At 39.9% G+C, this 12,494-nt stretch overlaps 3 protein-coding genes across 3 annotated transcripts; all 3 read right to left on the reverse strand.

The window, feature by feature from the left end:
- Window positions 1-218: 218 nt before the first annotated feature.
- On the reverse strand, window positions 219-1,142 carry LOC115815669 (putative gustatory receptor clone PTE03). The gene has a single exon (XM_030778639.1). It carries the CDS (start codon window positions 1,140-1,142, stop codon window positions 219-221), a length of 924 nt encoding a protein of 307 aa, XP_030634499.1.
- A 3,336-nt stretch (window positions 1,143-4,478) lies between these two features.
- LOC115815667 (putative gustatory receptor clone PTE03) lies at window positions 4,479-5,402 on the reverse strand. Its single transcript, XM_030778636.1, has one exon. It carries the CDS (start codon window positions 5,400-5,402, stop codon window positions 4,479-4,481), a length of 924 nt encoding a protein of 307 aa, XP_030634496.1.
- A 5,210-nt stretch (window positions 5,403-10,612) lies between these two features.
- Window positions 10,613-11,536, reverse strand: LOC115814924 (putative gustatory receptor clone PTE03). Its single transcript, XM_030777896.1, has one exon. It carries the CDS (start codon window positions 11,534-11,536, stop codon window positions 10,613-10,615), a length of 924 nt encoding a protein of 307 aa, XP_030633756.1.
- Between the last annotated feature and the right edge of the window lie 958 nt (window positions 11,537-12,494).

Raw genomic sequence — 12,494 nt, forward strand, 5'->3', positions numbered from 1 at the left:
AAATATTGTGCCTGAGCCACTTCTAGTCTGCTGCTGAGTGAAAATTAATGTCCAAAATAAAAGCAAAATACAGTGTAGTTTATATATGTAGAATGTCCTGTAATAGTGTTCAACAGTGGGGTGGAGGTTTTTTCTTTTTTTTTTTTTTTTTGATCTGGGATAAATGCAGGTAAGTATAACATGCCAATATTATGTCAAAAGTTATCACACACCCAAACCTATTTTGAAAAGTGAAATAAACACAGAATTTTTTTGCGTATGTCTGGCAAACTCAGGCCATACATGAGAGGGTTCAGTATGGGAGGGATCACAAGAAATTCTACTGAAAACACTAAAGCAACAACTTGATACTTCCCAAGATCATATCTACTTAAAGCAACATCGCAAAATGATGCAACTGAGTAGTTCACAAAGGTTACAATGTGAGGGACACATGTTTGCAGTGCTTTGCCCCTATATTCTGATGACATTTTTTGACAAATAATCAAAATTCTTACATATGTAAATATAATAAAACCTGCAGGTGCAAAAACAGTAGTTGCTGTGACTAAATACCCCAGTATATTCTTGTTTGTGGTGTTAACACAAGATAGCCTGACTACAGACCAGTTAGAACAGTACAGTCTTTCTATTTCATTACCACATAAAGGAATACTAACTAGAAAGGAAATGGCAAGACCCATATAAGATATCACGTAAAGGAAAGCACAGGCTATACAGACAGATGTGACTTTTGGAGTCATGATATTGTGGTATCTTAAAGGATGACATATTGCAGCATGTCTGTCAAATGCCATCAAAGTTAGTATCGTGTATTCAGATACTGCATAGGTGTAAATAACAAAAATCTGGGTAAAACATACTTGGCGGCTTATTTTGTGTGTGTCAGAGAGAAAATCAATCAGTAATCTTGGGAAGAAACCAGCTGTGCCATATAGAGCATTTATGCATAGACAGCAGATGAGGAAATACATTGGTTTATGAAGAGACTTCTCCTTAAACACAGCCAATAAGACAGTGGCATTAAAAAATATGATGGAAAGGTATACTAAAAGCGAAATCACGAAGGAAAAATATCGAAATTGATTTTGCTCTTTAAAAACTGTGAGATAAAAAGTGAATGAGATGTTTCCATTTCCCATTTGATGACCTACAATGAAAGAGAAATAATAAAATGTGAAATATATTTAGATTTCATCTTGAGGTATACATTTTTGAATTGCAAATGTGCCATTACACAGGTTTTTTTTTTCATCCATAAATACTTCATTTCAAAAACTTCAAAGTAATGTCTTTGCTTCCATTTCATTTAGAGTAAAGAGTGTGTCATAAAATGCTGTAAGCTATGTATAACCTTTTTTCATGTCTTCATTAACTGTAACAATTACTTTCATGATGCACACAACAATAAACAATGACACATTACAGTATACTTATGTTATGCATGTACATTACAAACGCTGTATGTTACCTTCGGCATGTGTCAGACATTAGCTGATGAGTGACTGTTTCAGCTGCCTCAGTGAATGATCAGTTTATATGTATTGCAGCACCAGATCCAGATTAGGGTGTCTATTTGCCCTAGGGAAGAAGTCTAATCATTTCTTCCAGAGACTTTTCATAGGCATCTTGTGTTTCTTTTAGACAGACTGCCATATTTTGCAGAGAATTTTGCATTTTCCAAAGGGGCTGATTTTTATAGATTATCTAAATGGAATGTGGATATTTTATGGTCTTTTTATAACAGTATTTAAACAGATTATTATGTTCAATCTTATTTCCCCTGTTTTTATGTTCTTTCTATGTCCATTTTCATGTGAAGCACTCGGTGCATGTAATTTCTTTATTGTAAAGCACTTTGAGCTGCATTTCCTTTAATGAAAGATGCTATACAAATAAAAGTCATTATTGTTATTATTATTATTATTATTATTATTATTATTATTATTGTTGTTGTTGTTGACTGCTACAGTACAGAAGAGTACTCTCAGCTATGTGTTTGTGAGCAATAATCAATAGGACAACTACAGTAAAATGATTACATGTGAAAAAAAAAAGATAATGTTCTCTCTCCATTGAATTATATTTGTATGTGTGAGTCAACTCAGCTACACCAGGAGAAGTGAACAGATTATTTTAGTCCCCGGCCATAGTTCGCAATGTGCTTTTTTTGATTTACTATGTGTTGTATCATGTTGTGTGATTCTGTTGATTCCTTCTCGACTGCTGAATATAAATTTTTTTTTACTAGCTGTGTTTTCTTTCTTCTGTTAATGATGTGTGCCAGTTAATATCAGTTGGTGTTAATGATGAGCTGCCCTGTTATCCTTCATACTGGCACCAAATTACGAGGTCCAGATGAGTTGCTTTACCTATTGTGAAGCTGTTCCCCCTTGGCAGGGAACCAGCCCATGTCTAAATCACTGTAAAAGTGCTCTTCGGCCTCATCAGGATTGATCATTGGGATGCTGTTTTCGGCCTTTGTAAGTGCCGGTACCTCTCAACCAATTCCGGAGTCCCCCGTGCTAGCCAAGCCCAGAAGGCCTCCCTCCTCAGCCCGACAGCTTCCCTCACCGGTGGTGTCCACCACCGAGTCCTTGAGTTGCCGCCACGACAGGCACCGACGACCGTCTAACCACAGCTCAAAGATGCCGCTTCAACAATGGAGGCTCTGAACAGGGTCCACTCGGAATTCATGTCCCCAGCCTCCCTTGGGATCATAGAGATGCTCCTCCGGAGGTGTGAGTCGAAGATCTTCCGGACAGGGTCCTCAGCTAGCCGTTCCCAGTTCACCCTCACTACGCGCATCCAGCACATATGGCCGCAGGTCTGATGAGACTGACCATTGGCCTAAGGAGCTCTGGTACCAGGTACACTTATGAGCCGCCTTATGCTCGAACATGGTGTTCGTTATGGACAATCCATGACTTGCACAGAAGTCCAACAACAAAGCACCACTCAGGCTCAGATCGGGTAGGCCGTTCCTCCCATCACTTCCCTCCAAGTTTCTCCATCATTGCCAATGTGAGCATTGAAGTCTCCCAGTAGAACTACAGAATCCCCAGATGGTGTCTTCACTAGAACACTTTCCAGTGTATCTAGGAAGGCTGAGTACTCTGAGCTGCCGTTCGGTTTCCCCCCTGCAACCCGAAGGCGCAGTGAGGTGACCCTTTCGCTCACCGGGACAAACTTCAACACAGTGGCGCTCAGTCGGGGGCTAACAAGTAACCCAACACCTGCCTGTCGCCTCTCACCCCAGGCAATTCCAGAGGAGGATAGAGTCCAGCCCGCATCCAGGAGTTTGGCTCCAGAGCCAAGGCTGTGCGTAGAAGTGAGCCCAACTATATCTAGTTGGTATCTCTCCACCTCCGACACAAGTTACAGCTCTTTCCCCCCAGAGAGGTGACATTCCACGGACCAAAGCCAGTTTCTGTACCGTAAGTCCAGTCCACCGGGGCCCTCACCCCAACCTGCCACCCGTGTGGCATGGCACCCGGCCCCTATTTCTCCCCCCACAGGTGGTGGGCCCACGAGAAGGCAGCTCCACTTAGCTCATTCGGGCTGAGCGCTCGCCTACGAGCACCCCTCCCAGGCCTGGCTCCAGGAGGGGGCCCCGGTCTCCCTATTCCGGGCGAGGTGCCTGTTTCTATGTGGGTGCTGATCATAAGGGCTTTCAGAATCGCTTTTTGGCTGGCCCCTCACCTGGGACCTCTGCCTTGGCTGACCCTACCAGAAGCTACATGCTCCAGACAGCACAGCTCCCAGGATCAAAGGGGCTCACAAACCCCTCCACCATGATAAGGTTGCGATTTCAGGAGGGGAGTGGATAAAATACATTTAAAAATATTTAATTTATGTAGTACTAGTGTTACAGTATGCACAACATGCATGACATTTATGAACTTATCATTAGAATGATACATAATGTTCCTGGTTAGTTCTGTTTTCTCTGTTAGTTTACTAAGTGCTGCACTGAATAACTGTAATAAGTAAGTAAGGGAAGTCTCTGTGATTGCACAAACACACTGTGAACAGTGAATTTGTCTCTGCATTTAACCCATCGTTTCTGTGGCAACCAGAACTCATGCTGAATATGCTATGTAATGGTACATTTTTCAAATGCAGCAAGAGGAGAGTAGTGAGAAAAGAAAGTTGTTTTTTTTTGTCTTTAAAGGGGATGCTAATGTGGTCAGGAAGGAATGAGTTGAGTGGGTTAGTTTGGCTTCTGTAAGACTTAGCGTAGCTATGATGGAAAAATTCAAATATTGTGCCTGAGCCACTTCTAGTCTGCTGCTGAGTGAAAATTAATGTCCAAAATAAAAGCAAAATACAGTGTAGTTTATATATGTAGAATGTCCTGTAATAGTGTTCAACAGTGGGGTGGAGGTTTTTTCTTTTTTTTTTTTTTTTTGATCTGGGATAAATGCAGGTAAGTATAACATGCCAATATTATGTCAAAAGTTATCACACACCCAAACCTATTTTGAAAAGTGAAATAAACACAGAATTTTTTTGCGTATGTCTGGCAAACTCAGGCCATACATGAGAGGGTTCAGTATGGGAGGGATCACAAGAAATTCTACTGAAAACACTAAAGCAACAACTTGATACTTCCCAAGATCATATCTACTTAAAGCAACATCGCAAAATGATGCAACTGAGTAGTTCACAAAGGTTACAATGTGAGGGACACATGTTTGCAGTGCTTTGCCCCTATATTCTGATGACATTTTTTGACAAATAATCAAAATTCTTACATATGTAAATATAATAAAACCTGCAGGTGCAAAAACAGTAGTTGCTGTGACTAAATACCCCAGTATATTCTTGTTTGTGGTGTTAACACAAGATAGCCTGACTACAGACCAGTTAGAACAGTACAGTCTTTCTATTTCATTACCACATAAAGGAATACTAACTAGAAAGGAAATGGCAAGACCCATATAAGATATCACGTAAAGGAAAGCACAGGCTATACAGACAGATGTGACTTTTGGAGTCATGATATTGTGGTATCTTAAAGGATGACATATTGCAGCATGTCTGTCAAATGCCATCAAAGTTAGTATCGTGTATTCAGATACTGCATAGGTGTAAATAACAAAAATCTGGGTAAAACATACTTGGCGGCTTATTTTGTGTGTGTCAGAGAGAAAATCAATCAGTAATCTTGGGAAGAAACCAGCTGTGCCATATAGAGCATTTATGCATAGACAGCAGATGAGGAAATACATTGGTTTATGAAGAGACTTCTCCTTAAACACAGCCAATAAGACAGTGGCATTAAAAAATATGATGGAAAGGTATACTAAAAGCGAAATCACGAAGGAAAAATATCGAAATTGATTTTGCTCTTTAAAAACTGTGAGATAAAAAGTGAATGAGATGTTTCCATTTCCCATTTGATGACCTACAATGAAAGAGAAATAATAAAATGTGAAATATATTTAGATTTCATCTTGAGGTATACATTTTTGAATTGCAAATGTGCCATTACACAGGTTTTTTTTTTCATCCATAAATACTTCATTTCAAAAACTTCAAAGTAATGTCTTTGCTTCCATTTCATTTAGAGTAAAGAGTGTGTCATAAAATGCTGTAAGCTATGTATAACCTTTTTTCATGTCTTCATTAACTGTAACAATTACTTTCATGATGCACACAACAATAAACAATGACACATTACAGTATACTTATGTTATGCATGTACATTACAAACGCTGTATGTTACCTTCGGCATGTGTCAGACATTAGCTGATGAGTGACTGTTTCAGCTGCCTCAGTGAATGATCAGTTTATATGTATTGCAGCACCAGATCCAGATTAGGGTGTCTATTTGCCCTAGGGAAGAAGTCTAATCATTTCTTCCAGAGACTTTTCATAGGCATCTTGTGTTTCTTTTAGACAGACTGCCATATTCTGCAGAGAATTTTGCATTTTCCAAAGGGGCTGATTTTTATAGATTATCTAAATGGAATGTGGATATTTTATGGTCTTTTTATAACAGTATTTAAACAGATTATTATGTTCAATCTTATTTCCCCTGTTTTTATGTTCTTTCTATGTCCATTTTCATGTGAAGCACTCGGTGCATGTAATTTCTTTATTGTAAAGCACTTTGAGCTGCATTTCCTTTAATGAAAGATGCTATACAAATAAAAGTCATTATTGTTATTATTATTATTATTATTATTATTATTATTATTGTTGTTGTTGTTGACTGCTACAGTACAGAAGAGTACTCTCAGCTATGTGTTTGTGAGCAATAATCAATAGGACAACTACAGTAAAATGATTACATGTGAAAAAAAAAAGATAATGTTCTCTCTCCATTGAATTATATTTGTATGTGTGAGTCAACTCAGCTACACCGGGAGAAGTGAACAGATTATTTTAGTCCCCGGCCATAGTTCGCAATGTGCTTTTTTTGATTTACTATGTGTTGTATCATGTTGTGTGATTCTGTTGATTCCTTCTCGACTGCTGAATATAAATTTTTTTTTACTAGCTGTGTTTTCTTTCTTCTGTTAATGATGTGTGCCAGTTAATATCAGTTGGTGTTAATGATGAGCTGCCCTGTTATCCTTCATACTGGCACCAAATTACGAGGTCCAGATGAGTTGCTTTACCTATTGTGAAGCTGTTCCCCCTTGGCAGGGAACCAGCCCATGTCTAAATCACTGTAAAAGTGCTCTTCGGCCTCATCAGGATTGATCATTGGGATGCTGTTTTCGGCCTTTGTAAGTGCCGGTACCTCTCAACCAATTCCGGAGTCCCCCGTGCTAGCCAAGCCCAGAAGGCCTCCCTCCTCAGCCCGACAGCTTCCCTCACCGGTGGTGTCCACCACCGAGTCCTTGAGTTGCCGCCACGACAGGCACCGACGACCGTCTAACCACAGCTCAAAGATGCCGCTTCAACAATGGAGGCTCTGAACAGGGTCCACTCGGAATTCATGTCCCCAGCCTCCCTTGGGATCATAGAGATGCTCCTCCGGAGGTGTGAGTCGAAGATCTTCCGGACAGGGTCCTCAGCTAGCCGTTCCCAGTTCACCCTCACTACGCGCATCCAGCACATATGGCCGCAGGTCTGATGAGACTGACCATTGGCCTAAGGAGCTCTGGTACCAGGTACACTTATGAGCCGCCTTATGCTCGAACATGGTGTTCGTTATGGACAATCCATGACTTGCACAGAAGTCCAACAACAAAGCACCACTCAGGCTCAGATCGGGTAGGCCGTTCCTCCCATCACTTCCCTCCAAGTTTCTCCATCATTGCCAATGTGAGCATTGAAGTCTCCCAGTAGAACTACAGAATCCCCAGATGGTGTCTTCACTAGAACACTTTCCAGTGTATCTAGGAAGGCTGAGTACTCTGAGCTGCCGTTCGGTTTCCCCCCTGCAACCCGAAGGCGCAGTGAGGTGACCCTTTCGCTCACCGGGACAAACTTCAACACAGTGGCGCTCAGTCGGGGGCTAACAAGTAACCCAACACCTGCCTGTCGCCTCTCACCCCAGGCAATTCCAGAGGAGGATAGAGTCCAGCCCGCATCCAGGAGTTTGGCTCCAGAGCCAAGGCTGTGCGTAGAAGTGAGCCCAACTATATCTAGTTGGTATCTCTCCACCTCCGACACAAGTTACAGCTCTTTCCCCCCAGAGAGGTGACATTCCACGGACCAAAGCCAGTTTCTGTACCGTAAGTCCAGTCCACCGGGGCCCTCACCCCAACCTGCCACCCGTGTGGCATGGCACCCGGCCCCTATTTCTCCCCCCACAGGTGGTGGGCCCACGAGAAGGCAGCTCCACTTAGCTCATTCGGGCTGAGCGCTCGCCTACGAGCACCCCTCCCAGGCCTGGCTCCAGGAGGGGGCCCCGGTCTCCCTATTCCGGGCGAGGTGCCTGTTTCTATGTGGGTGCTGATCATAAGGGCTTTCAGAATCGCTTTTTGGCTGGCCCCTCACCTGGGACCTCTGCCTTGGCTGACCCTACCAGAAGCTACATGCTCCAGACAGCACAGCTCCCAGGATCAAAGGGGCTCACAAACCCCTCCACCATGATAAGGTTGCGATTTCAGGAGGGGAGTGGATAAAATACATTTAAAAATATTTAATTTATGTAGTACTAGTGTTACAGTATGCACAACATGCATGACATTTATGAACTTATCATTAGAATGATACATAATGTTCCTGGTTAGTTCTGTTTTCTCTGTTAGTTTACTAAGTGCTGCACTGAATAACTGTAATACAATTTACTTTGAATATAGGTATAAAGCCATGTTCAGACCACATCAGCACTTATGGTGATAAACTATTTACTGCTGGTCTCTGAAAAAGAATGCAAATGTCTGCTGAACAGCTTCTCCTCTGGTCTGACAGCAACATTTGACTTTTTCTTAGTGCATTTATTTGCTTAGCCCCTCCTCCCGAATACACAGAGGAAGCCTTTCACGTGCTGTCACAGTCACTGTAATTGTGGTAGTAAGAGATATGGAAAAAACAAACAAACAAACACACACAAAAAAATCTTTTTTTAGTTTGTTTTACTTTTTTTCTGGTATGATCTCTGGTTACAGATGCAGATGCAGATCTCCACAACGATGTTAAATGGCTCAAGCAATTACACTTCTAATAATGATGATCGAGTTTTGTGAATCAGATTAAACACTCAAATACAGCTAGCTATTATATAGAGGAAGACAGAGGCATCTTTCAAATCTTTGAGTTAACCCACTGATGACATGCATCAAAGCACAGGTCCCAAAGTTGGCACAAAAGTAAGTTTTAGGCACCTCTAATGCAAATATGCTTCATACTGGCATGTTATAAAAAAGTCACAAGTCACCTCCAGCAAGGCCTATAGGGCCTATGCCATTCATAGAGATTAAGGTTGTGGCGGTAGTGTGACTATTTTAACTCTTAACTGTTCGGGCGCCAGGTGAAAACCACCACCACTCAGACAGAGTAGTTAAAAATAAATTTATTATAATAATAAATATCAATGATGCTGGTTTAGCTGTGGTAAACTGAATACAACAAACACAGTTATTTAATTATTTATTTATTTATCTAAAGACAAAAAAAAATCGAGTCAGCATTCTTCCAAGATGCGTTGTGTTCCATGAGTCGGTGCACGGTAACAAAGTCTTCGGGTAAGGAAGTTGGGGACGAGAGGACAAAACAACGAAAACCAACCAAAAAAAAAAAAGGAGAAAAAAACCTTTTCCTCAAGGTCCGTCTGAGCCCCTGCTTGCAAAAGAAACAATTTCAAAACAATTTTAGGATCAAAATTACACACGCAATATTCCGACTTTTAAAATGATCGTAACAGATTAACATTAAGCCCAATTTTAACACATCAGCGATAATAGGGCAACCCGGGCGCCATAGGAAAATAAAAATAAAATAAAACAAAATTTAAATAAACGGAAAAACAGAACAGCTATCCCCAGGATAAAAAAAATACCCCTCTGGAAGAACTCAAAAACCCCAAGCCGTAACCCAAGGTTACGCTTCCTATGGAGCGGTCAGTATAGAACCGTTCTCAAAAGATTTGCCCCACCGCCGCCGTGTCACCTGCTAAATATGATTAAAAATTTCCAGCAAAATCGTACGCAGTAAATGATCACGGCTTACCGGTGGGATTTGCAGAGATCAAAAGGCTCTCTACGACACTTAAACAGCCGTGCGCGTCCGGACAGCGCAGCCACCTCAAGGTGTACCATAACCGCACAGGTGCGACACACCAGGCAGAGGAAGTGAGGGCGATACTGCAATGTTACCTGAGCCGGTATTTATAGATACGGATCATGACCCGTATGCAGACGCCATGGTTTTTTTAAAAAATATTTTATTATAAGGGGACATGGCTCTTATTGCCACACTGTCAAAGTCAGGGTGAAGATTTGTAAATGTCCTAGACACTTGAAATTTGATATGAACTATGCTCATGCAGCACAATGACAGAGGGCAGTGCCTAATTAGCCCAAACTCTCAAACACCCCATAGTGCTCCTTAGAAATCTTTCAGTCTATGAGAATCGAATTTCCCCACATGGGCATATGGGCCTCTGCCTTTCACATAAATTAAGATGTGGATTATGACTTATACCGTCTAGGGCCCACAAAACTGTGAGGTTTTTTTTGTTTTGTTTTGTTTTGTTTTTTTTACCCAGTCAATAGGAAGCGGATCTGTGTGGTCAGAGTCATTCTTTTCTGTGGCAACCACAGCTCATACTGAATATGCTATGTAATGGTACATTTTTCAAATGCGGCAAGAGGAGAGTAGTGAGGAAAAACAGAGGTTTTTTTGTCTTTAAAGGGGATGCTGATGTGGTCAGGAAGGAATGAGCTGAGTGGATTAGTTTAGCTTCTGTAAGACTTCACGTAACTATGATGGAAATATTGTGCCTGAGCCACTTCTCATCTGCTACTGAATAAAATTAATGTCCAAAATAAAAGCAAAATACAGTGTAGTTTATATATGTGGAATGTCCTGTAATACTGTTCAACAGAGGGTTGAAGGTTTTTTTTTGTTTTTTTTTTTTTGATCTGGGATAAATGCAGGTAAGTTATAACATGCCAATATTATGTCAAAAGTTATCACACAGCCAAACCTATTTTGAAAAGTGAAAGAAACACAGAATTTTTTTGCGTATGTCTGGCAAACTCAGACCATACATGAGAGGGTTCAATATGGGAGGGATCACAAGAAATTCTACTGAAAACACTAAAGCAACAACTTGATATTTCCCAAGATCATATCTACTTAAAGCAACATCACAAAATGATGCAACTGAGTAGTTCACAAAGGTCACAATGTGAGGGGCACATGTTTGCAGTGCTTTGCCCCTATACTCTGATGACATTTTTTGACAAATAATCAAAATTCTTACATACGTAAATATAATAAAACTTGCAGGTGCAAAAACAGTAGTTATTGTGACGCAATATCCCAGTATGTTGTTGATCATGGTGTTAACACAAGAGAGCCTGACTACAGACCAGTTAGAACAGTACAGTCTTTCTATTTCATTACCACATAAAGGAATACTAACTAGAAAGTAAATGGCAAGACTCAAATAAAATATCACGTAAAGGAAAGCACAGGCTATACAGACAGATGTGACTTTTGGAGTCATGATACTGTGGTATCTTAAAGGATGACATATTGCAACATGTCTGTCAAATGCCATCAAAGTTAGTATCGTGTATTCAGATACTGCATAGGTGTAAATAACAGAAATCTGGGTAAAACATGCTTGGCAGCTTATTTTATGTGTGTCAGAGAGAAAATCAATCAGTAATCTTGGGAAGAAACCAGCTGTGCCATATAGAGCATTTATGCATAGACAGCAGATGAGGAAATACATTGGTTTATGAAGAGACTTCTCCTTAAACACAGCCAATAAGACAGTGGCATTAAAAAATATGATGGAAAGGTATACTAAAAGCGAAATCATGAAGGAAAAATATCGAAATTGATTTTGCTCTTTAAAAACTGTGAGATAAAAAGTGAATGAGATGTTTCCATTTCCCATTTGATGACCTACAATGAAAGAGAAATAATAAAATGTGAAATATATTTAGATTTCATCTTGAGGTATACATTTTTGAATTGCAAATGTGCCATTACACAGGTTTTTTTTTTCATCCATAAATACTTCATTTCAAAAACTTCAAAGTAATGTCTTTGCTTCCATTTCATTTAGAGTAAAGAGTGTGTCATAAAATGCTGTAAGCTATGTATAACCTTTTTTCATGTCTTCATTAACTGTAACAATTACTTTCATGATGCACACAACAATAAACAATGACACATTACAGTATACTTATGTTATGCATGTACATTACAAACGCTGTATGTTACCTTCGGCATGTGTCAGACATTAGCTGATGAGTGACTGTTTCAGCTGCCTCAGTGAATGATCAGTTTATATGTATTGCAGCACCAGATCCAGATTAGGGTGTCTATTTGCCCTAGGGAAGAAGTCTAATCATTTCTTCCAGAGACTTTTCATAGGCATCTTGTGTTTCTTTTAGACAGACTGCCATATTCTGCAGAGAATTTTGCATTTTCCAAAGGGGCTGATTTTTATAGATTATCTAAATGGAATGTGGATATTTTATGGTCTTTTTATAACAGTATTTAAACAGATTATTATGTTCAATCTTATTTCCCCTGTTTTTATGTTCTTTCTATGTCCATTTTCATGTGAAGCACTCGGTGCATGTAATTTCTTTATTGTAAAGCACTTTGAGCTGCATTTCCTTTAATGAAAGATGCTATACAAATAAAAGTCATTATTATTATTATTGTTATTATTATTATTATTATTATTGTTGTTGTTGTTGTTGACTGCTACAGTACAGAAGAGTACTCTCAGCTATGTGTTTGTGAGCAATAATCAATAGGACAACTACAGTAAAATGATTACATGTGAAAAAAAAAAGATAATGTTCTCTCTCCATTGAATTATATTTGTATGTGTGAGTCAA

This window comes from Chanos chanos, chromosome 6 (assembly GCF_902362185.1).
Source record: "Chanos chanos chromosome 6, fChaCha1.1, whole genome shotgun sequence".
In the NCBI taxonomy this organism is placed as follows: Eukaryota; Metazoa; Chordata; class Actinopteri; order Gonorynchiformes; family Chanidae; genus Chanos; species Chanos chanos.